General features: G+C 36.9%; 1 protein-coding gene across 8 annotated transcripts in view; it reads left to right on the top strand.

Moving 5' to 3' along the window:
• The window catches only part of PTPRK (protein tyrosine phosphatase receptor type K), a 377,364-nt gene that overhangs the window by 204,816 nt on the left and 145,786 nt on the right, over nt 1–26,762 (top strand). For all 8 annotated transcript variants that reach the window (XM_088140673.1, XM_088140663.1, XM_088140667.1 and 5 more), the window contains exon 7: nt 11,621–11,914. In XM_088140673.1, coding sequence (XP_087996799.1) covers nt 11,621–11,914 — 294 coding nt within the window. The remainder of the gene's footprint in view (nt 1–11,620; nt 11,915–26,762) is intronic.

Genomic DNA, 26,762 nt, shown 5'->3' with positions numbered 1-26,762 from the left:
AATGAAAAAGACCCTGGATTCTTAACTGTTACCAATATCTACTGGAAGTCTCTAACTTATGCAGCATAATACATTTTGATTTAGTTTGCTATTTAATTGCTCATCATTGATACAAACCCTGAACCCTTTTTTCTGCGACTGGGCATGTAGCATGCTTCTAACATGGGGTGCTCAGGCCTGTTCAAATGCATTTATGCTCTTAGTTTATGTTCTCTTGAAAAGTACTTTTGTACAATGAGGGAAGCTCACACAAAGTTTATATCCCAGAGAGAAAGGCAAGTAAGTAGGTAGACTGTTGTATCAGATGAAATAAAGTTTAGCTGGAGCCTTGCAAATAATCTGAAATTTCTACTTTTAAACCAATTTAGTGATATGTCTGCTCTCTCTCTGTAAAGGGAGGTCAAGAAAGCTAATTTAAATGCCTCACTGATGGGAACTGAACACTATACTTGCTCACATTTCATTCCCCGGTTTACTTTTTCCCCATTCCAGCGGACGTGCAACTTGAGGACTAAAAGAATAGCCATGTTTGTCTTCTATAGTTCCAAAGCAGGCAAATAAGCAACCAGCCTGGCTGCACTTAATATCTGATTTCTATTCCAGTACCTTCAAATAATGGGTTAGGTGGGGCAATGCTTGCTCCCTGCCCTACGCTGGGGACCCTGCAGCAGAGATTTCGTTCTATCCCTAAATCATTTCAAAGGTTTTCTTATGTTATAGGTCTTTGGGCTGCCTCCCATAAACATCATTTGTCTGTATTGCTATATGAGCGTGGGTGAACTGCTTTATTTTTATAGGGCTTGGTTTTATACTAAATGCACACTATTACAATGTTCACTTTACAATGTGAACCAACGTTGCTTGTTTAAATGTCTTTAGCAATGCAAACTCCTTTTTACCATTTAGACCCTTTGTTTTTGTTTCTGAGGACCAGCTGACTGTTGTACCACATGTTTAGTAATGTTCATTTTAACATAGGCGGACAAGAACCTGTTAAAACAAATCAGAGGAAAAATTGTCACATTATGGTCTAGGTTCTGTTGATATCAGCAGTTGGAAAATCTGCAAAGATTATAAGTGAGATTAATAAGATCTGTAAAGTTTAAAAGAGTTTTGGGAATAATTAAAACCAAGGCAAGCGTTACTCATCCGCTAACAGACCATAGCACATGCTCTGTATTCTCCATTCCATAGAATGGAAGCCAAACTCAATCTATATTGCTTTTTTTTTTTTGCACTGACCTATTAAAATCATGAAGGTGTATTAGTGTTTCAACAAGTTCCTGCTGACCAAGCTTTGTCCTCCATTGTAAGCTTGTCAATTCTAACCCAACAATGGATAAGCTAACGCACCCCAATATTTTTTTAAGATACAACATGTCTCTTTAAAGAAAGAAGTTTTGCAAACATATAGACCGTAGGTACCATATTGATGTTCTTGGTTAGTAGCTTGGTTTGTGATGCATTCACATCCCTCCCTATTTCCATCTGGTCAAATATAATTTCAGAAGTTAATATGGAATTTATTAAGTGACACCCATCAGTCCTAGAATAACCAAGTAAAAGTTAAGGTTGAGTCTCTTCTCTCCTCATTGCTGAAACCTATCCTTAAGTTGTCATTTAGTCATCTGAAAAATAATGCAATATAAAACTAACTTTAGGCAGTCTGTATTTTAGCCACTAATTTTGATGCAAAATGTTTCAGGTTATTGCAACATAAAAGTAAACTCTGTAATATTGAAATGATAATTGGGGAATATGTGATTGCTCTAGTTGTAGAATAAGGAATGAGAGTCATTAAGAGGAAAGTTAATTAGGTAACTGAAAAGTTTATCTGGTACATTGGGACTGCATGCTTCAGTTGTCACTTAGTATAGTTTGGGAATTCTTAGTTACAACGTACCTCTGGCTCTGACAGTATATTGGGTTATGAAGAATATTAATAATGCTGCAAAACAATTACTGTTTAATTTGATAACTGGTTAAAAATCATGTGTAATTTATGAGTACATGAAGGGATTTTATAATGTATCCCTTTATAAATGTCTTCAGGAGCCTGAAAATAAATGCATATACAAATATTAAAATATGCTTTGCTTTCAGCCTAAGAAAAAACTTGCATACAGTGATGTATTAGGCTTGTGAATGGATGGCTTTTTCCATAAGAATCAATATTTTAATTTTTAAAAGCCCATTTCTAAACATTACATACTCTTCTAAAAGCTTGCAAAATGGAGCTGATTAAAATAGGTGTGGGAGATGAGGATAGGTACCCAGGAATATGAACCATTAATAGTATCATATGGAAATCTTGTTTTTGAAACATGAGTTTATATTATGAGAATTACACCACATAAATATATGAGGCTTTCCCATTAATAAACTATGTACGCTCAGGGGGAAGAAACATGTTTTTCTTTCTCCTCCCATTTTCCATGCCTCTCTGAAATTTCAGTCTTATAGGAAATTCTGATCGGTGACATAGCCAGTTTTATTACTATACATTCACAAATGTGTAAATCAGTCCTCAGATTCTCCCTATGCTGTTTCCATTCTTTCACTGTTGTTTTTGAATTGATGAAGTTGCTAGGCAGTGGAGAATGGTATTGTTGCTCTCTATGTGTGTCTGCATGTGTGTGTATGTGTTGCCCTTCTTTCCATCACTCTTGTTCCTGGTTCTGCAAAAAGGCCCTCCTGATTTTACTGGTGTGTTAAAAAGCCAGAGAGGCTGCTGGAAAGAAAATGATACTGGGGAAGATTGTCTGTCTCCCTCACTGAGAAACAGAAAGGCACACAAAACCCCATAGTCTTTGACCACCTTCTAATAAAGGCAAGCTTAGGAGCTCTGCTTCCATCCACGTGAAGCTCTCTGAAATGTTTTTATTTGAAAAACCTGACAGCAATTTCTTTTGCATCAAATTAAATTAAGAACGATTGAAAAAAGAATATTTTGACACAGCACTATAATGTGCATATGCAGTCCAATTTCTTCAATATTCTTTCAGGTGAGTGGACATTATTAGATTTCTATTTTGGTTTGGTTTGGTTTGGTCTGGTTTTGTACAACAGTTTAGTGCTCCCTCTTCTACTACCCATTGAGGAAAATTGGGCTGAGAGAGGGTGATTGGTCCAGAGGCATCCAATGAGCTTCTGTGGCTGAAGGACGACTAGAACCTGGGTCTCCCCACTCTGAATCCAATGCCTTAATCTCTGCCCCACACTGGGTCTTATCAATCATTAATCTTTATTGCCTATGCCAAGTTCATTCCTCATCTGTCCCCAATTAGCCATGCCCCTTACTAACTTATCTGATCAAAATATTAGATTTTAATAATATGGATTTAATAATTGCTCTCATAATGCTAACAAACCGGAACACCAAGCCTAAAACATAATGTAAGCATCCATGTATTTCATTGCAAGAAATGAAATACATTTCTTCACCTACTTTCAATGAATTTCTTATGAAATGACACAATTTGTTTTTCCTTTGGAGGCTGATTCTTCCTAACCGAAATAAGGTTTAGGGCTTTTGCATTGTTAAATTAAAATTAAAACAAAAACATTGTATTATTTGTCAACATATTTCTTAGTAATTATACATCTGTCTGATTAATTTGTTTTTCCCCCTAAAACAAACATAGCTGTTTCAGTTAAAAGATTTCAGTTTCAATTCAATATAGTAAATTATGCCAAATATATTAACATTCCATTCTGTAGCCTTTAGATATTTTGAAGTATTTGATGGAAATTAAATTATATTTCTTGAAAAATTGTTATTGGAAAAGGGATTTGAGTATTAATTTCATTTCTATAATTAATTGGCTATATTCCTTAGCAGTAAATAGCATAAATGGATAGGAATTTTTTCCTGACAAGTCCAGACACCCAACAAATATGGAGTCTTATTTCTGTTTTGTTTGATCTTATTATAGAAGGGTTAGCACAGAATATTGTGAACAGCAAAAATATTTGTCCTATTATAAAAACAAAGCAGCATGTAATTAATCTGTTTGTGGATGTCATACTCATATTTTTTCAGAGTGGAGATATAACTCAGCTGCAGTTTTAGCAGGTTTAACTCTTTTATGATCTCTTCCTGGACATTCAGGTGATTTTTATACCTCTTATATTTTATCAGATGAGCAGTCTGTTATTCTTCACAAAGTACTAGAAGTTATGTGCTAGTTAATATAGCCTGCCAAAAGATTAGTGCTGATTTGCTTGTTATCTGTAAGTATGATACTATTCCTCAATCACCCTTAAATTTGTTACATATATAAATGGAAAAATGGAGGATATCACAAAATTGAATATCCGATCATTGATGGAATACATTTTCTACATATATTCTGCTAAGGATTGCAGATAGTTCTCTAGGAATTAACTGGAGTCACATGTAGCAGAAATTCCCTTTACTGAACTTGCAGCAATAACATGGAACCATCTTTACTTTCACTGCTACCAGAACAATAGCTGCCAGTGCTCTCTTTGAGGGTTCCCTGGATACATCAATGATTTTTTTTTTTTTTACCTTGACTCTATGGCTTTGTCTATTCAGTCCAGCCCCAGTCTATGACAGTCCTAGCAAACTATGCACAAATGGTCACTGCAAAGGAAGGGCCACCTTCACCTCCCACAAAATCCCAAGTACTGCAGTCACTCTATGCAAGCCTCAGCTGTGCATATCCATCAGTAATCTCTGCCTAGAATGAATTGAGAATTACCAAAAGTACTGGCTAAACAAGTTTCAATACGTTTTTAAAATCAATTTTAGTTTGCATCTTTATACCACCATCTTGAAAGAATCAGGAAGGTTTCAAATAAATTGTTAGATCTTCTTAAGGTTACTGCATCTTATCAATTATGGTCATTATCAACCTAGTCACAATGGCTCAAGAACTTACCGTTAACTGCAGAATCCAGCAATACACTCTTATGTGTGGCTATTTTGGAAGGAAACTATAGGTAGTACAAAATGCATTAGCTTGTATATTAGCAAATCAAAGTTGCCACTAACCTAGAATACCTGTTATAGGTTACCACTAGGTCTCCTGCATAGGTTACCACTAGGTGTCCAGGTTTAATTCAAAGCACTGGTTTTAACCTATCAAACCTTGTATGGCTTGGCCTAAGTACTTATAAGATTGTCTCCCCTGCCCAATGCACACATCCCATCTTTTAATGGTCCCTGTGCCTATGAGATAAGAGATGAGGGTTCACAAGGCAATATTTTTAATTGTACTCATCGTATTATGGAATGACCTCCACTTGAAATTAGGCTGACACCCTTATTGTTGGCCTTCCAGAAACTACTGAAAACTGAGTTGTACCAGAGGCTTTTGGGAAGTGAATGGTATCACTGTGCTTTTTGCCTTTTTGCCTTTTTATTTTACTTTGGGATAATGGTGTAAACTAACAGGCATCAGTGGAGACCAATGGTATAAAATATAATAAATAAAATGAACGTTTATAGTATGGTGTACAACTAATTTAATATTTTGAAGCTCATACTAGTCATGCCAGGTTTTTTCAGAAGCTTTTAAATATTGGATGATTGATTGTCCTGATCCTGCCCCACATGCACACACATGGAGGAGTTTATTTCCTTTTTTTTTTTACTAAACAGTACGATACAGATACAAATTTCCAGTTAGTCTCAGAGTCTGTACAGCTTGCCTGTCAATAGGGTTGAACACACAGCAAATGGGGCGACTTGTCAAGTGCAGTCCAAAGTCAACCAAGGATCGGGGTTCGGCAGTCAGTCCGGGTTAGGTATCACAAAACAGCAGGATATGAAGCGGGGTAACCAGACAGTTGTTGTTACCAAAGAGACACCAGCTCGCCAAGTCTTTTTTCTAAAAGCCGCCCTGGTATTGCTCATTACTGAGGGTGAGGTTCCCTCAGCCTCACTGAGCATCTCTGCTGAACTCTTTCGTCCACCCTCCACCCTCTGGCATCGGGTGGTCATAACTGCCTCATTATCGGAGAGTGGGTCCAGCCGGTTCAGTTGCTCACTGCCCTGCCCCACCTCCTCCAGTTGCACAGCCAGCTGTCCGATGGCTCCGACTGCCCCAGTTCCTCTTCTGCTTGCAGCTCTGGAAGCTCCTGCCTCTCAAACTCTGGCTCTGAGTCTGAGTCTGAGCTTTCCATGCAATGATTTGGGCTCTGAGCTCAACAAATGTCATTGGCTATTTGTGGCATAGAATTCTTTCAGCATATCATTAAGAACCGATCATGGAAATAATCTAAATATGATTCTGATATAATTCATGCAATGTAATTAACATTATAGAATTATTTGTTTTTAGATTGTGTTGGTGGGGTTGGAAGCAAATTGGTACGTACAGCCATTGCTGATGCTAATGCACAATTTTTGGTCAAAGTTTTTGAAGTGATTGAGAAAATCACCCAACAAGCTTTCACAATAGATCCTGCTATTGGGTTATTCTGTTCCAGTATTACTTCCTTATACAACATAAGAAATTGATTCACTTCCTGTTACTAGCTATGTTTATTATTGCAAAATACTAGAAAACTAAAGTGCATCTTTCATTGGATCAATTGATTTCAAAAAGTGCTTAGGGCAAATAATAATACAACAAAGTAATGTTTTTCCTAATAGATTACTTTCATTTGGCGATACACACACACACATACATAAATTCATACACAAACATCCACAACAAGTTCCTTTCCTTTCCTTTCCTTTCCTTTCCTTTCCTTTCCTTTCCTTTCCTTTCCTTTCCTTTCCTTTCCTTTCCTTTCCTTTCCTTTCCTTTCCCTTCCCTTCCCTTCCCTTCCCTTCCCTTCCCTTCCCTTCCCCCATGCAACTTTGGGCAAGTAATGGTTATGATTATGTACCATCAAATTGTTCTCTACTCTTAGTGAACGCATAGATGGATTTTCTCCATAGCTATCTGTCCCTAACCTGGTCTTTCAGGTCTTCCAGTGGTATACCCATCGCCACTGTAATTGAGTCCATCCACCTTGCTTCTGGTCATCCTCTTTCCTTCCAACTTTCCCAGCATGACAGCCTTCTCCAGAGAACTAGATCTTTACATAATGTGTCCAAAGTATGATACAGAAACCCCCCCACCCAAAAAAAAGAAAAAAGAAGGAAAGATAATAAGCAAATATATTCAACATTAACAACTTATCACTGTCTCTTAAAATATAACCAAATACATCTTCATTACATACCTCACCCCATTTTCTATAAATTCATCTCTAATCTTCAGTTCTTATTAATCAGCAAAGGTCCAGTAAAAGTTAACAGAAATACCTAACAACATAAATATATAACCTCCCTTTTCATTTAATCAAATCCCCCCAATCCCTCTCTTTAATAATCAGAATCTCAAAAAAGTAAAAGCTATTAAACACTACCAGAAATAGTAACCCCTTATTTACATATCAAAAATAGTAATATAGATATTGCAGACTAATCCATTTCAGCCAGTTGAACATTGCCAAAAAGAACTATCCAGTCAAAATAACCATTAAACATCACCAGAGATAGCAACTCCTTATTTAACCATAATCAAATAAAACAATTTTGTATTTTTTTTTCTCCGTCCCAGCAATTTTTAAGTCCCATAAATAAAGTTCTGACTTCTGCTTTCTTCTACTATCTTTGTCTCTTCTCTTGGAATTCTTGTCTTCTTTATCCAAGTTCATTTTATAATTTCTGTGTAGTAACTCCAGTAGGTGTCTTATATTCCAATTTAAAAAGGTAATCCACAACCCTCTTTTGATATGTTATTTGTATGTCTTCTTATAACGCAAACACTTATTGGGCCAACATATCAAACGCTTCCTTTAAAGTAGCCATCTGGTGCCCTCTATAGTGATCAACCTTCAAAGTCTTGTTATCAGCTTGGAATGTGAGAAAAATTATTCTCACTTGAGATTACTTCCAACTCTTTATTTAAATCAATTTCATCCAAACCCTTAGCATTTAAAAACTTTCAAAAACAACACTATAATCACCCTTTTGCTGTATATTGCAAGAAATAAAGAAACTTACTTAAACTTATGAAGCTGGAAACATGTATTTTCTTTCTTTTTAAATGGAGAGACTCACCCAGTGAATACTAAATTTCTGGGGCTGAAGGTTTTTCAATCTTAAAAAACCAATGAAAGAAAATTAAGCTCCAAAGTGATTAAAAAGATGAGGTTTGGTCAAACCTTGAGTCCATAAAAGGCTGCATTAACGGCTCAGACCATGAGGGAAACTGTGACTCCCAGCTGATTGCAAGCAACTGCAAAAACATTGGTTTCTGCAGTCTATTCACAAAAACCAGCTGTTCAGAGTACATATGGGTAATCTCAAGATCTCTCTTTGATCCAGGGGGAATTTCAGCAGTCCAGATCCTGCATCTAGCTACCTTTTCAGCCGTAATGTCTCCCATGATTTGCAGAGCAGAGAAAATGCAGAGTGTTAGTTTGCCATTCCTCACCGAAAGCTGGGATTCCCATTTTTCTGAACACATTTCACAGTTTGACCTGATCAACAGCATTAAAGGCCTTTCTATAATCAATGAAGCACATAGTGACTTCGTTTTGGTATTGTTTGGCTTTCTCAATTATCCAGCATGCATCAGCAATAATGTCTCATGTTCCTCAGCCTTTTCTAAATCCAGCCTCAACACCTGGCTTCTTTTTTTCCACGTAGGGCTCTAATCTGCACTGGATAATCTTAAGCATTCTTTTGCTAGCACTGGAATGAAATTAAGGATATTGTATGATAGTTTGCACACACTGATAAATCTCCTTTTTTTGGCATTGAATTGTAGATTGATCTCTTCCAATTGGTTGGCCCCTATGTTGTTCTCCAGATTTGCTGGCATAGCTTGGTTAGAACCTTTACTGATTCTTCTTCTGTTGCTTGCCATATTTCTTTGGGTATTCCATCAGTTCTTGTGGCCTTCCAATTAGGTAATATCTTCTAAGGTATCTTGGATGTTGACGTCTCTACTGCATAGTGTTTCAGTATACTCCTTCCATCTTCATGTAATTTCCTTTGACTTGGTTGCTATCTGTCCATTGGTGTCATTTAGCATACCAGTTTGAACCTTCTTCTGAGTTCAGAGATCTTTTAAAAGGCTATCCTTGTCTGTTTCCATCTTCAGTGTCTTTACAGAGGTTGCTGTAATACTGCTTCTTGTCTCTTTTAACAGCTCTCTGAAACCTCTGTTAAGTTCCTTCCTGAAATGTTTGTCTTTCTTGGTTTTGGCTTCTCTTCTTGGCAACTTCCACAGTTTGTTCTGACATCTAGTTTGCTTTATTCTGTTTCTTCATCTTTGGCAGTCTCTTTTCATATTCATCCTTAATAACTTCTTTAAGTTCATTCCATAATTCCTCCAGTTCTCTATCGATTAGGTTCAGGACTTTAAAGTGATTCCTGATGTTCTTCTTGAAAATGATGGGTATATGTTCAAGGTCATATCATGGAAACTGGCTAGCTTTCTTCTTCTTTATCTTTGTCTTTGATGCTATAATCAAGCCCCTCCACCTCCTTTTAGTAATAATATAATCAATTTGATATATCTGGTGATGTCCATGTATAGAGGTGTTGTTTTGGTTGTTTGAAGATAGTGTTAGCAAGTGTAGTACCAGAGGAGGCATACTTCCCTGGTCCTATAAGGTGATGTTGCTTAATTAATGGGATCTAGAACATGCCAACCCTGACTGATCTTATTAGACAAGCAGAGAGAATAGGGAGACAAATGGTCCCACAAATATTCCTGTCCTTTGTACCTTGAATTGTACCCAGAAGACACTGGTAACCAGTTGTAATAGGCTCTGAGAATAACCTTAAGGAAGAGGAGGAAGAGCTGCAACCAAGGCAAAGGTCAGATAAGAGAAATTTGAGTCCAAAGCAGGAATGGAATTTGAGAAAGTATCTCAGACTTGACCCTCCCTAGTCTTTAGGATAAAGGCAGGGAGAGGGGGAGGCACATTCAGAGTTACAAGATTCTGTTACTGTAACCCTAAAATAAAAGTAGTTTTAGTATTCATGAGTTTGGGGTCACGTCTGGTCTACCTCGGAGGGCTGACATCAGTACAGCTCAAATAGTAGTAGATTTACATTGTCATAACTACTTGCACTGCAACAATCTGGACCAGCTGTATCTTCCAAACAGTCTTCAAGGGCAATTCCATGCATAGTGGGTTGCAGTAATCCAGATGTGAAGTGACTAAAGCAAGAATGATCATGAGCAGGACTTTCCAAACCAGGAATGGGCACAAATGGTACAGAAGATGAATGCGTGCAAAAGTCCTCCTAATCATGGCTGCCACCTGTTCTTTGAGCAGGAGACTAAAGTCTAGGAGAATCTCCAGCCTGCACACCAGTTCTGTCTGGAGAATATAATCCCATCCAGAACTAGCAATGGAAGATCTCCAGATCCAACAGGACCCAAAGTCCACAGCTATTTGGTCTTACTAGGATTGAGACTGAGCCTTTTTCTCTCCATCCAGATCCTACAACCTCCACATACTTCCATTCTATTCTTGTCTGTGTTCGTTCTCTCTCTCTCTCTCTCTCTCTCTCTCTCTCTCTCCTTTCTGTTTTTTATTTGTTTATTTCTTTTTTTAGTCTATGTTATAATGTTTGTCTTGGTGTTATTTTGATTCAGTAAAAAAGAGAAAGGAAAAAAAAGCTTTTTGTTTCCGGGTATGTTTATGACTGTAAAAGTTATATGCTAATGGTAAGTAAGTGAGATGTGTTGTTCACAACAGTGGTAGAAAATTGTAATTGAAATGGTCTGGGATCCAAGAGATAATATTTCAGGTATTAAAAATATGCTTGCATCTGGAAACATATGCATTCCTTATAATTGTCATTATCTAAAACAGTACACAGTGTAAATGGTGGCCAGGCAGCTATGAAACTTTGAGAAATCTAATCTACAGGAGAGAGAAGCATCTAATTTTATGCTTTACTTTGACATGGTGGATTTCACAAGGCAGCATTGGAAGCTCCTTTTTTAATATTGTAGAAAGCAACTATTTAATGTTCCATGGTATTTTCACATAAAATAAAGCAGCTACTTAATGTTGCGTGGCATTCTCTTTTTTCCAAGAGAATGAACACACTCAGGAAATTGTTTGTAATAGCTGTTGTAGGATAGGCATTTTTCTTAGTTACTTCTCCAGCTTTTGGAGTTGCTTTGTTATAGTCCACCCAAATGTGAAAGCCCTCTTTACCTTGACTTTAGCTTTGGTGTAATTGACTGAATTAATTAGCCAAAATGAGCCACCTGCAAATGAAAATGGAGCCTTTTATTGGGTTATGTTATTTAGAAATGTATGTGCTTCCTTAATTTTTGCATTAATAAATCATTCTTGGATATTGCTACTTATAGGCAGGAATTCAGAGATGGTATTTTATTTTTGTTTGACTTTTCAATTTATCTCTATACACACATACAGATATATACCCATATATTATTGGCTAATAATCATTGTAAGCTATGTTTAAATATTCATCCATTTACTTAGAATGAGAATTATTGTGTAATCTTTAAGATTCTGACCTCTGTCTTCATCTTTGTTTATTATCTTACTGTTTTATTATCTTTCTGACTCAATTTGCTTCTGTTATGTCTTACAGAACCTCCTCGACCAATAGCACCTCCACAGTTGCTTGGAGTTGGACCAACATATCTGCTCATTCAGTTGAATGCAAATTCTATTATTGGGGATGGACCTATCATCCTAAAAGAGGTGGAATACCATATGACCACAGGGACCTGGACAGAAACTCATGCTGTCAATGCACCGACATATAAGCTGTGGCATTTGGACCCAGACACAGAGTATGAGATTCGTGTTCTTCTAACCAGGCCTGGAGAAGGTGGCACAGGTCAGCCGGGCCCTCCGCTGATTACCCGAACCAAATGTGCAGGTATAACACATTGTTCCAGTCAATGTTCTATGTTTTCCTGTGATGAAACAGTCCTAAAATACTATTCTAGAATCAGCTTCCTAATGTAGTAACTAAGAAATCAAATGCATACATTTCTGAATGTGTACTGGCTCCTTTCTTTTAATAACAGTTAAAAGCAGAGACATAAAGCTGAAGCTTAATTTTAAAGAGTAAGCCAAAAGCCCTGAGATTTAAATCTAAAAAACTTGAAGGATAGCTTCAGCAAGGCAATACTCCTCAACTGTTCATATAATATGAAGATACTATTTATTGTTGTTATTATTTATTCATTAGATATATATCATATTTTTCCACCAGAAGAGTAAGGTGATACTTAATACTTAGTTAACATACAATTTTAAAAGATTACTGAGATAATACATGAACAATTGAAAAGCAGAATAGTAAATGCATTTCTATTTCTGTTACAAAAGTGTAAATATCTAATATGGATTGGGTCTTGAGTTCTTACACAACAGCCTTTATTTTCTTGTAGAAAAGTGATTTCTCGGTATTGAATGACATATTCTTCCCAAATCCTGCAAGAGTTCAGCTGAAATCAGCTGAAATCAGAGAGAAAGTGATTACTATGTTGAATCTTACTCAGTTATAAACCTAAGTGATTTTGAAACTTGAGAGGAGGGGGTTATTTCTTTAACACTTTTAAAAAACAACACATGAAAAATGGGGGGGAAACCTCTATTCTAGTAACTTTCTCTGCTACTTCATTAAATCTTTTGATAAAATATTGAGAAGTGTGGATTTTATTGCCACCTAACATGTTTTGGACCCCAGGTCCTTTACCAAAGACACTACAAACGTAAAGTTTATTAAAGGTTTGTTTTTCAAAAATGGTATAAACATTGCACTTCTGTATAAATCAGTTAGTTTATGAAAAATCACCATGACTGTTTCAGAACTAAATCACCTTTGCCCTCTTTGGATATAGGTACTGCATACCTTTCATCAGAATAAAAAAAATCAATTCTAAAGACCCAGTTTGTTTTGGTTGTTCATGGTTGCAACAAAACAGCATGTACTGTTGTAACTTTGAAACAAAAGTCTTGAAACATTTATTTTGATTCCGAAAAGCTGAAAACAGCTGGCATGAAACACGTATGTATTTTTCAGTATGTGGAGCTGCATATATCATTGAGTAGATAAACAAAAATAACAATAATCTGCATAAGTTAGTGTTTATTTGGGATGTGTCAGGTTTGATGCAGAAGAGGTGCTTTAGGACTGATGGGAAAACAAATGTAGCAACATTTTGTAAAGCAAGGTTCTGTTCAAAGCCTGAAAAAAGATGCTGCTGCTTTAATATTTCAACTCATTAAAGCACCTTTTTGTTTATTGTGATTTACAAAGGTAGATTCCTCTCTGAAAAAATGTTTTCACCATTCTGCTCAGTTGTAATCTCTGTGTTGACTCTATCTCTAAGATCATGATCTGGAGATCAAGAAAGAAGTGTATATAAGCCTTCATACTGGCTTTGAAATGACATGAAATGGCATGTTTTATTATGGCCTTTGATGAGCATTACAAAAAGGAGAAAGACAATAAATTGCTACAGCAAACTCATTCCCAAAAAATTATCATAAAACAATAGAACAAAACATCAGAGTCAAAGTTCTGAGCAGTCAACTGGCTTGGAAAGGTATTTGGCAACCAGCAATGTGAGTGAAGAATTCACATCCCTTAAAAATAATAAACATAAAATTTATATATTTGACACTCAAATTTAGAAACAATTTGAGCAAAGTGAGCAATATAAGGGATACTATAAGAAGATGTGGGCAAAAGTCTCTACTTCTCTAAAGCCACAAAGGGAAAGTCACCATCCCTGTGAATTTTTGAATTCAGGAAGATAAAATCTGTTACTGCTTCAGCGCCTTCTCTGCCTATTTGCATTGGGCTGGCATTGCTGACATAAGCTTGGGGGGGGGGGTTGTTTTTGTTTTAATATTGAGCAGTAGAGTGGCTTTTGTGCTGTCTTGCCTCACCTTTAGCAAGAGATTTCTTAAGTCTTCCTCACCTCCAGCCATCAAAGAGATATAACCAGCATATCTGAGGTGGTGGTTGTTCTTCCTAGCAATTTTAATTCCAATTTCTGTTTTTTCTAATTCAGCATTTTTCCTGATGTATTTTCAGCTTAATAAATAGGTGACATTATACAATCTTGGTGCGCTCCTTTCCCAAATATAGATACAAACGTTTTATAGCATTTAATAAGGAAAGAAAGATCTAGGATGCTTCAAAATATCAGGAAGATTAACCACCCAAGACATAGGGGGATTGTAGAAAGGTGAGGATTCCCAGGTCTGAGAGAAAGTTTCTATCAACAGTATTGCAGCTAAAGATACAGAAAATGATTGTGTTAATTATTTACAAGAGAGAATGTCTTCCTTTTTATTCTGCATAAAATACTTCTCTTTGAGGCAGCTGTCCTAACATATATGATGAAAGTACATTCACAGTTGTCTCTGCGTTTAATGATGTTCTGCCCCAGGCATAATTTAGATGAGAAGGAGATGTAAGCTATAATACTTTTTGGATTTTCAGCCTGAGGACATTCCCATCTTCATCTGCTTCCAAGGATAGCTTGTTCTTTTTCAACTCATAGAACTAAAGCAATAGCTCATTAAGGAACACTGCTAGCTCCTGCAGAAGAGCAAGGTCAGTTGTTGAGCTAGAATTGCTTATCTTCACACAGCTTCATACCTTGGCACAGGTGATACTGTATATAAAAACAGAAGAGGAGCCCTCCTATAGCAGACCAAAGGCCCGTGTAGCCTAATATTCTATATTATGTGGTGATCCAGCCATCATCCCCAACTTTGACTGAGCCATTTTGGTTGGAAGAAAAAGTACTTTTCACAAATTCATTTTTTAAAAAGCTGTTCATTATACTACAGACTTGGGCATTGTGCACTGGGCCTCTTAAGGAAAGGTAGCCTGAGGTAGATTGCCCCTGTTGCAGGACAAAGGATTCCATGTAAATTAGCTTTACTTGAGGCATGAGATTCAGGATACATATGATGCAAGAGAAGGAGAAACCAACCACGAGGCTAACTACTATAAGGAGGAGGAGGAGCTTTAGTTCAAGAAGGAGATAAGTAGGGGGAGCAATCATATTCTGGGGAAAAGCAGAGCTGCAGCTTACAAAGCTGATAAAGGAGGATAGTTTTACAGAAAAAGTTGGTGTGCCCAAGTTTTATTCCATTTCTTAAAGTTGCCTAAGCAAAAATGTCAATTTTTAAGACCTTTAGTCCAGTATGTCATAAATGCAGCCAAGAAGTTCTGAGGTCACCGAAGCATAGGGAGATTCTTCAGAAAGGTGCAACTAAGTGAAGTTTTTTTGGGGGGGGGGGAGGTGAGAAATTGTCCAATGCAAGTGAGTCTGTTAAAGAAAATGATCAAGGGGTGTCATGCCCTCAGTCTTCTGCCTGAGGTGCATGTACCTACTTATTTAAATATTTTAACAGGTCTAAGTGATGTTGTATAATCTAATATAGCCAGTCTAAAATACTTTCTGCCAGCAGCATTTGGCCAATTATGGTGTCAGGTTTAGCCCAAGGAACTCCAAGAGACAATGCAAAATCAGTTCAGCTATGTTTATTAGCTACAACCTCTAGCAAGAATCTCCCCAGACTGAAAGCCCAGCTCCCAAGCCAGCCAGCTACAACACCGTGAATTCCTCAGGGAGGTGCCAGCCTCATCCTCTTGTAGTTCCCACGCTCTTTTGGTGAACTAAGAAAACGCTTATCTCCCTGAGCCTGGCCTTCATAATTCCATTCCATCACATATGGTGACATTTTAATCCAGCCTGATATGTCCTGTACTCTTGATCTAAATATAGTTTATTTGGAAATACTTTTGTTTTGCTTTGCTTATGTCAGATTTCTCTTGTGATAACCTGGACTGGAAACAGTTAATTCCATGACCAATTCTCTCAGAGCTCTTATTAAAAGGAAAGTTGAAATAGCAGCAATGCTGGCAAGTACTCTTAATTTCAGATGAGAAATCTGTATATAGGCAAATTAGGACAGGGCGTTTCTGCTTTCTGTTTAAAATGGAAGAAATTTGTCTCTTGTGAATGAGAAGGAGAGTGCATCTGTCGATTGTTTTGGAAAGGATACTGAATTTCTTATCAGTCTTACAATTTGTTGCCATTTCATTGGAAAGGTTGCTAGTGGCTGAGAAAATATGTTTACTCACAAGTGGTGCAGCAACTAGAAAAATCCTATTGAAAATTATTCTGATTTGAAGATTGCATGATGGCTTGAGAGAGTTATGGAGAAACATAGAAAGGTAAAGGAGACTCTGTTTTGGTCCACTAAATTGATACTCATAAAGAACTTACAAAAGAAAATAGTAATTGTTTGACCACTCTTTGCAAATTTTGCGTTTTATCACTAAACAAAAAATAACTTAGTGTGGATACCAGGCAAGGGAAGCGATGAGTGAACAGGAGAAATTTCCTTGAAGTCTTGCAACCAGTTGTAGTTCATGACCGCAGAATTCATTCTAAACTATGGAGTCTGTGGAGTTCTCTGAGCTTGGCTGTTTTCTTGCAAACGTTTCATTATCCGGCTAGGTAACATCTTCGGTGCTAGAATGGGATGGGGTTTGCTCTCTGTTTATATACTGTGGCAAGCCCTGCCAGTGTTGGTGGGGAGGTGTAACGGATGGCATGAGCGGGGAAGATTCTGGAATGGAACTTCAAAGTTGTCGGGGGGGGGGGAGACATTCCAGGGCAAGCGCCTCCTCAGCCCACAACAAGAGTGTGGGAAGACGAAGAGGATGAGGCTGTCCCTTCCCTAGAGTCTCACAGGTTATAGCCACTAGTTGCTTTAGCGTAGGTTGAGTCTGGCGAGATTTTGTCTATTAGGTGCGAACTAATAAAGGAACTGAACTGTACTGGATCGCCTCATTGTAGTTCTTGGGCTGAACCTGACAGGTTGTGGGTTTTGCTTTGTTTTGTTTTTTCCCCAGGTAGGTCCTTGATTCAATCAAGAAACTAACAGAGGAAAAAACAAAACAAAACCCCCACCCCACCAACACTGGCAGAGCATGTCACTGTATATAAACAGAGAGCAAACCCCATTCCATTCTAGCACTGAAGATGTTACCTAGCTGGGTAATGAAACGTTTGCAAGAAAACAGCCAAGCTCAGAGAACTCCAGGGACTCCACAGTTCAGACCTGTGCTACACATATTCTTTCTATTGGTACATTCTAAACTAGTGTACCTTGTAATTCAAAGTATATACTTCCCTCAGTAGAAGATAAATTGTTAAATAACATGAGCAGGATGGTTTATGTTTACAAAAACTGAAAGAAACAGGAGGTTTTTATTATGATGATTATGATTATGATTAGTGATAAAACTAAGGTCATTTGTAAGCAAGAAGAAATTTCAGTGGCCCTCCATTATTGTTACAAATGCATATCTATTTGTTGGGTTTTGTTAGTGTCCTTAGCTAGATGCTATTTACTAATGAATTATATAAAAGACATCTTGGCATGTTTGTATGGAAATGGGATAAAAATGTGCATAGCACAGAGTACGCTTATGCCAGTGTAATGAGTGGAGCTATAAAGAATATAGAAGCACCATTTCTGGAAGAAGTACAACAAGCCATTTTTTACTCTTTAATAATTGCATGTTGTATTAAGTTTGTATGTGCATTTACATTTCACTGAACTGGAAAAAGAAACATAATAAAAGTATTGAAGAAATTGTCAGACACTCACAGGGTATGTCAAATTACATTATGCTTAGCTGTTAAATCGTCACTTTCAGTAATTTTATTGCTTCTATATATAATCAATAATGTATCAAATTTTGAAAGAGTAGGGATATGTTGCATTCTATGCCAAAATACATGGTTGCTCTCTGTTTTGTCTAAAAAAGTTACCAGCTCTTCCTTTTGTATTATTTTTGTTTGAAGCTCCAGACAATACTTTGAAGGATCAACTTCATGTGTATAGCATTTCTAAAGTAGTCCAGAAGTCCCCCGAGAAATTCAACTTGATCAAAGTAATTTGCCCCAGGTCATACAGGCTCATTGGTCATAGTGACCATCAAGAAGACCACTCAACCCTAAGTTTATAAACATACCCTTGAGTAAACATTACCTTCATTTCCTTCTTCCCTCTGATTGGCATCTGAATCTCTCTGGACATGTTGTACAGCAAAGGGCTATTTTGGATTGCCATTGTGCATGTAACAGTACAAGAGATTTAGGAATGATTGAAACAAGAGTCACAAATCAAAGAAGAGGTTATACACACAGTGGTGACCTTTTTGAGGCCATTTCCTCATTATTGGTTTATGGCATCATTCAGCCATTGTTGTGACTATATAAAGCTCGTTTTCGCTCCTGTTATTTTGGTACAGTGATGCTTTAGTGGTGCTATGAGAAATTAATGAAGATATGAATCTGAATCTGAAATGAAAGAGAAAGGCCATTTGGGTACTGCCAGCTTGGCCAACTAAACTACGGATAAATAATAGCATGCCTTTCCTTTCTTGCCTGGCCAAGGGTTGTCTTGTTTCAGTTTGCTCTCCTTAATCTCACTGACACCTAGTTTATTCCTAGATGCATCCTTATTAGAATTGGGTCAAAAGTAAGGAACTATATTTTTGAAAGGAATCTGTTACCAGTGCCTAATTTGTAAATAAAAATATTTATGTAGGGTATTTTCCTTATTGTAATTTGAGGTTGTAATTTAACCACATTGGTTAAATGCTTGTTTACAGCATCAAGAGCAATTTCTGTTACCTATATTTATCTAAATCAGTAGGGTTTATTTCAGAGAAAATAAGTTTAGGATAAGCATTTGACATCCCCCTCCCCCCAACCCACTGGACCTCCTCTATGGCACCCATGACAAAAATGGCTGGAGCCATAAGTGCTCACAAGGAAGACTTTCAATGTTGCTTCTTAGCATCTGGTATTAAGAACCAGGTGCCTTTGATTTCAGAAATAACAGTTATCAAACTGGTTAGCCATCATCACATTTGATGGCAAAGAATTCCTTAATTTTCTCTGTGTATTAGAAAGTAGCAATTCTATTTTATTATACTTGAATCTACCTACATTTAGTTTCAGTGAATTATTCCATGTTCTAACACTGTATAGGAGAAAAGAACTTTCTCTCTGCCCATTTTTCCACAATTTGTATGATGTTCTGTACATCTGTTGCATCTTGCCTTACTGTATTTGCCTTCACTCTAAGCGAAAAGCTCCAAAAACCCCAACCTCTAGCTCCTTCAAAATTTTAGTTTCCCTTTTCTGTCTCTGTTCTAGCTCTATAATACACTTTTCAGAAGTACAGTGATCAGAGCATATGGCCAGTCAAGTTACATTCTCTGGGATAAAACTCTGACATGAGCCTATTTAGTAAGACTTCGTTATACTTAAGAGTTGATATTTAAATAAGTTAGTTCTTTAGTTTCCTGTGGAGCACCAGAGATTTACAACTCCATGAAATAAATAAGAATATAAATACTTTCCCTCTTCTCTAATATTACATTCAGCCTGGATTTAAGGGGACACCTGATTCTGGGTGCGGGGGGAGTCATTTTCCCTAATGCAGTATTTTCATGCTTTTTATAAAACGTTGGTTGATGTGGACACAAAGTACTTAGGGCAGAGTTTGACAGGATCAAATATTATAAACATGTTTAATTTGTTCTTCACTATACAGAAATAAAAATTTGTTGGGGAGACCTTTTAAAGAGGTAGATTGTATAAAATTTTGAAAAATGATTTACAATTTCAACAACATAAAAAAAACAAACTATAGGAATTCCTTACTGCCTCAGTAGCAAGTCATCTTCCAAGGTATTGTTTTGCTGCTGTAACAAAAGTAATTTATCATTGTTGCTACTTTCTTGGTTTGGCATCATCAGCCACCCTGGTTGTGACCCTTTTCATTTTTGTGTAGGAGAGAACACATTCTCGAATCATTTTCATCTTGTATATGTACTTGAGTTCACACTGTGTGTTAAGCCATCACGTAGCTTGTTTGGTTTTAACATTGTATGTTGTGTGAAACCGCCCACAGTCATCTGTAAATTATTTTTGTGGCTTAGTGTTAAATGTGTTATATAAGCTATTTTGTCTTATTTAACTAACTAGTTAAAACCAATTATGTCTTAGCGTGGTGTATAAATGCAATGAACTAGACTAAAGTGAAAGATTTGAGTGAAGAGTTGCTAATCTTATCAAATTTATTTTGGTGTTTGAATCATCCAAGTCTTTTCCATTGCTGATACTATACACATTTATTTATCTTATGCATTTAAAAAGGAATATGGTAGAGTAACACATGTTTTTAGCATTGCAGCTCCATGGCTATGTAATTTAGCTGGCTAAGAGGTTCAGTTGGATATGAATAATTTTCCTTGACTATAATTTACAATGAAAGGAAATTGAAGTGAAAAATGATAAAGAAAATTTCTAATTTCTTCAGTGCTGTTTTTATTGGTATAAATAAACATTAAAATGTGCATATTCAGGATTTATTATATATGCCAGATATGTAAACAAATTCAATTTGTTATCACTTACAACAGTCAACTGAGTTTGTTGATACATAGTTTGCAGCTAATTTTTCATGTAACTTAATCTGAAATAATGGCTATGTTTTACAGCACTTTTTATATAAGAACTTCCACCTAATATTTTTCGGAAGCAAAATTAAAATTGACAGAGAGTGTCCTGCCAAGCTAAAGAGTTGTAGAAATTCCAAAGGAAGCTAAAATGATTTTGATAACATTAGCAGAACCTGTCATAAGCATTTCACTTTTTTTCTTGCCTCAAGACAGCAAACAACTCACCTCACAGGGTGGTTGTTGCAGGGAAAATAGGAGGAGGAAGGAGTATTATGTATGTTCGCCGCCTTGAGTTGTTTATAAAAATAATAAAGGCAGGATAAAAAAGTCTAGGAAAAAAAATTAATGAGTGAGCCAAGCTTTCTGATGAATCAGTTGCCATGATGATAAAGACGTTATGTTAGAATGACATCATGTTAGAACCACAGTGTGATATTAAACAGAAGAAGTATGAAGTGATCAAAGAAATATGCCAGTTGTGATGTTGGTGAACTTGCAGCAAACCCCTCCCCCCCCAAAAAAAACCTTTGCCCCCATTCAGAGGCCACCTTGTAATTCTTGGCTGCTTGTTTCTCTGATTGGCACCAAAGAAATTGAACTTATTTGAAATATGAGCTTATCCCAGGGGACAGTATATGACAGAATTTGAAGAAGTCAGAGGATATTGAACTGTCTCTGAAAGGCTCTGTTTCTGAATTTGTCTTCTACTATTCAGTTGTTTGATGACATTAAATAATATCGCCCAGATGACAATTTTCCTGCATAGCATCATACTCTGAGATTAAAGGGGAGTTAATATCCTTGTCAGCTGCCCATGAGTGTATTAAAGGAAAACATAATTTTGAGCCAATTCTGGTTGCAGTGAATGGTAGAGATACCGTTTGAGAAACCCTGTGGTATTACCATTGTTAGCATATCTGTAATAATTGTGGCTTATAAAAGACTTTACAATGCTAAAAAGGTTGTTCATTTCAGCTTTGTTCCAAATAACGTGCTACTCTGCCACTACATAATTCATTAGAACCTTTCTCTACACTCCGTGGAAATAAAAGCAGTGATGTTAGCATTATTATGCATTAATCTCATCAAAGCCAAGGCTGTGACAGCCTCCACTTCTGAGAGTTACAAGGATTTCATTCCTTACCAAAAAGCAAGCTGACAGAGCTGAAATAACATGCTAGAATATACTTCTTTACTGGAGAACAATGTGCAAGTTTTTAGGGAAGTAGTGGGCAGACCAGTGGCACAACAACTCAAATTGGTTATGTTAACTAACATTCTTGGCTGTTTTTACTAGGTACCTTTCAAAGTTCTACCTCAGATGGGAAGTCTAGAACCAGTTGCTTCCCTCATTTGACTGAAATGAAAAAGCATCTAAAGGCAAAAAGATCATTCTAGCAAACCAGGTTAGCAAATCGAGAGCAGAAACTTGAGTCAATTATATAGTACGCAATCATGGTTTAGAATTATGGTGAATAAGCCAGAGCCCTAAAAGTATAGGAAATCAGATGAGGTCTTTTTGCAGCGTTTCTTATCTTAAAGTAGCTGCTGCACCACATAAATTTGGGCTTAGACTACTGGAACTGCAAAAAACAAAATTTAAGAGTTGTGTGGCATATATAAGCAAATAATAAATGATTTCTAGCACTCCAGAGATATACAGTATTTGGAATTACCTACTGCAGTGAGCAGTTCTTCTTGATGCCAGGAGCCAATTTCATGTTAAATTATCCCATGATAAATTGGAGACACAGTTGAGAGTGGCTCTGCCAAAACAACCTGATATTTTTAAGCTCATGAAAGAAACATTATTATAACCATCACATGAGAGGCATCCATTTTGACTTCGTTCATCCTTAGAAAGGGGTTCTTGAAACTTCCAAAATTGGAATCTGGCCTCAGGGCAAAAACTGGTCCCTGCCATAACCAATCATTAAGAATTTGAGGTGATAGCAATTGTAGTGAGGATTTTCAGTATGCAAATCATGTGATCTGCCATGAATGGTAAAACCTTTTTAGAAAAAAAAAAGTTGTTTAACATTTCTGTGGTAAAATATTATTTTCATATATAGAACATTTTGCACAGCTATTTAGATCAGCAAAGCTATTTCCCCAGAGTTGCTAGATCCATTTTATAATGGCTGTGCTGCATAAGTCCCATGGTTCCAACATCATGCTGCATGTTGAAAACCTATTTTGATGCTGTGCTCACAAAATATTTTTCCTAGCTTCTAGTCTCACTTCATTCTTACCTAACACAGTTCTTAAGTATGCATATAGTTCATAAGGTTTTGTTAAGCACAAATTTCAGCCCTTGGTTTATAAAAGGTTCTGATAGAATAAAAACATAGCAAAACACTCACTAATTTCTGTGATACAGTCAAAACTCTTTCTTTTCCTAGGAATAATAATCGGAATATGGAGAAATGATTCTGTAGTCCTATTTCCTGACTTGTTTTCTTTTATAGTTTAATATGGCACTACCAAAGGTCAAACGTTTCTTTTTTTCCCCTTCAAATTTTATTTATGTACCGCCTAAGGCTAATCACTAAAAAAAAACAAAAAACCGATACAGCAGATAAAACATGTATTTAAAAAGTGTAAGGCAGCCCTAAAACAATTAGTAATATAAACAGGGCATCAGACAACTTCTATAAACCATAGCTATTGATAAAAATTTCACAGCCTTCCTGGAGGTTAAAGGACCAGCTTTTCCTAAATATGTAAATTCTGTCTGATAGCCTTTTAGGTAGAGCATTGTTTTCTATGCTGACAATATACTGTGTTGCTTGATTCTGGTTGTAATTTATTGTTTAGATGTTTACAAAATGGTTATGTTTAGTTTCTCAACTTCGGAGCTAAGAAGAATGGACTTATCAGTGTGAATGACTGGGATAAATTTTACATAAGGCCCAGTTTCTAAAAGCTTGTCAGTTGTAGTTAAGTACTTGAATCTCAAAGCTGAGAGCTTGCAACCCTTTTCCAACTTTAATTGTCACAGTTGTGAAGTAAAATAGAGTGACATTTAATAGTAGGCTATATAGAAAGAATCTTTAATTATCTAATGGCCACATATCATTGTATAAACATTTAATCCTGCCAGAGCCTCCACTTGTGAGGACTCTGTTTTCTTTTTGGGGTCATTAAACCACTATTTCTGCAGCAGCTCTACTATGTGTAAAAGAGTATATATAATCTTCTGCCTCTTTTCAGCAATATAAGCTTTGAATTTCAGGCACTTTTATTCACCCAGTGGGAGAATCTTTTGTCAGTAGTTTGTGGTAGAAGAAGACAATACACTGTCATTCAAAATCTGACTTCCTCTGAGAGAAGATGGAAGGATTGCCATTATTGTCAGTGAATTTGTACATATCAGTAAACAATGAAACGAGAGATGTACAATATGTTTTACATAGAGGTTGCTGAGGATGGTATTTTATTGATATTTTCTGGCCCCTGCTAGTTACTACAGTGGCCATAATATAAGCAGTGTTGCAGCTGTCTACCAAAGTCAAATAATATTATTACTTTCTGGTAGAAAACAATCACTTGAAAAACACTAATAATTAGTTAGTCTAAATGCCACCAGCCCATCAAAGAGAAAATGCAGAGCCTTAGAGGCTCTCAAGCTTCTTTAATGCAGTGTTAATAATTCAGTGACAGTTCCTCAGCTATGTATTTTATCTTTCTGTCAATACTAAAATAGTTCTCCGGGTACAATTTAGGGGCATAATCACCATTAACTTCAAAGACAACCCTAATTGGCCTAAGAGGCTAACACATTCCCTGCCAGCTCTCTTCTCTCTGGGGACATCATTATCCTTGGGTCAGAGCCCTCAATCCTCTGAATCCAGACAGTGCTCTTGATCTAAGAAGGCTTACTATGGAGTAAATGAGCAGTACATTGCAGCTTTAATCACAGGATGCTAACTCTAACAAACAAAACAACTTTTATATATTATGATATAATATAGGTGGCTTACATGTACTCATGATTTTGTCTTTTTAAGCCAGCAAACTTGGGCTAGTTAGAGCCAGTCTTGCATTTTATGAAAAATGTGATTCAGTTCCCTTATGCATCCTCAAAGGGTCGAGACTAGCAAGGTGGATAGTCCCCTATTTAGAGGTGGCCATTTATGTAAACATAAGACAACCCCTTGACTTCAAGGCCACTAAGTACTGTTCCAAGTATCCATTAATTTGGAAGCAGAGGAGAAAGAAGCCTCAAGTTTATGCCCTTGGAGAATATATAAACTTCCCTGACATCTTTGCTTTACAGCCTTCAAACAGTTGAAATAACCTGGACCTCACCATATGGAGTACAGGTAGTCTTCAGTTAACAACAGTAATTGGGACCAGGATCTCCATCACTAAATGACACTGTCAGGCACTGCAGCTCTCAACCCAATAAAAAGAAACCTTCTCTGGAGACTTAGCACATCCAAAAGAAAATCAGTTTATTGAGGATTAACATACAGTCCATAGTGGAGATTGCTGAAACTGAAAAGCCTGCGCACAGCAACGTTTTCTTAACCCCTCTTCCTTGCCTCCCTTCCTCCCCTTGGTTCTTCTGGTGCCTTCTCCTGCTTTGACACTGGTACGACTTTGGCATTCTTGAGAACTAGATAATGAGCCATCTGCTCTAACGGCTATTCATCTACCCCCCCCCCCCTTTTACCACTATCATGGCAAAACTGAGCAAGCTGGCTATAGTGCTGGTTAATTGATTGTGAGGTTCTGACAGACACAGTCATAAAGCGTGACATCATGTGACTGCACTGCCTTATGATGGCAGTTCTGGCAGTTCCAGTTGCAGTCATTAAGTGAATCCCACATGGTCATTAGGTGTAACATCACATGATTGCCATTTATGACCTCCTACCGGCTTCCCCACTGACTTTGCTTGCCAGAACCCAGCAACGAAGGTCGCAAATCGTGATCACATGACCGCAGGACACTGCAACCCTGGTAATTTCAAGCCAGTTGCCAAGCACCCAAATCATGATGATATGACTACAGGGACACTACAACAGCTGCAACTTCGAGGACCAGCCATAAGTCTCCTTGTACACACCATCATAATTTTGAACAGTTGCTGAACAAATGGTGGTTAACTGAGAACTACCTGTACAAAGAAATCAAATTGATTATATTTGATGAAATGAAAAAGCTCAGTTATCTTGACCTTAGACCCACCATTTTAAAGGAGAACATCAGTAATCACTTTGAAGTCTTGAACCACATTGATAGGGAATCAGAGGAACTGTGGAATGAAATCAAGTAGTGTGAAAAGAAAATGCCAAAGATCAAGAAACAGAAGAAAACAGACTCGGTTTTGGAACAAAAGATGGGAATTGCCAAGAAGAGAAGAGAAGCCAAAACCAAGAAAGACAAAGATCTCAGGAAGAAACTTCACAAAGAAGTTCAGAGGGTTCTTAGAGGGAACTTCACAAAAAGTTTTAGAGAGTTGTTAGAAGACACAAGAAGCAGTATTACAATAACATCTGTAAAGACATTGAAAATGGAAACAGACATGGAAAAACAAGGCAAGTTTTCTAAAAGATCTCTAAACTCTGAAGGATGTCCCAACCTCAGATTGGTATACTAAAGTATGCCAATTAACAGATAGTGACTGAATCAAAGAAGAAACAAACATGGAAGGAGTATACTGAAATTGTGCACAGAAGAGATGTCAATATTCAAGATACCTTAAAAGATATTCCCTACTTACAGGAATCTCTAGTAGTAGCAATGAAGTTAGGTCAGCACTCCAGGCATTACCAAGTTGGAAGGCTATAGGAACTGATGGAATAGCTACAGAAATATAGCCAGTAACAGAAGAAGTATCCATAAAGGTTCTAACCAAACTATGCCAGCAAATCTGGACGATGACACAGTGGCCAATGCATAATTTTAGATGCTAGCAAAATAATTCTTAGGATCATCCAACATAGATCTGAGTCCTATGTGGAAAGGGAGATGCCAAATATTCATGCTGTGACCAAAAAACTGTATTTGAGCAGAGCTCCCCTGATAGTCCTTGTAATTAGAATTGCTTGGATCTGGCTACTTGATTTGAATTATTTCACATTCCTTGAGTTCATTGTGTAGTTTCTTCTTCATTGCATAATGAAATATAACCAGTGAAAGTGGATTGTAAAGTTTATTGGGTTTTTTTGTTTTGTTTTGTTTTCAAAATGCC

The sequence above is a fragment of the Python bivittatus genome, unplaced genomic scaffold, assembly GCF_059951505.1.
Source record: "Python bivittatus isolate LINGU-HERP-01145 unplaced genomic scaffold, Pbiv_v1 ctg000020_np1212, whole genome shotgun sequence".
Classification (NCBI taxonomy): Eukaryota; Metazoa; Chordata; class Lepidosauria; order Squamata; family Pythonidae; genus Python; species Python bivittatus.
This window is presented reverse-complemented; position numbering and strand designations above follow the sequence as displayed.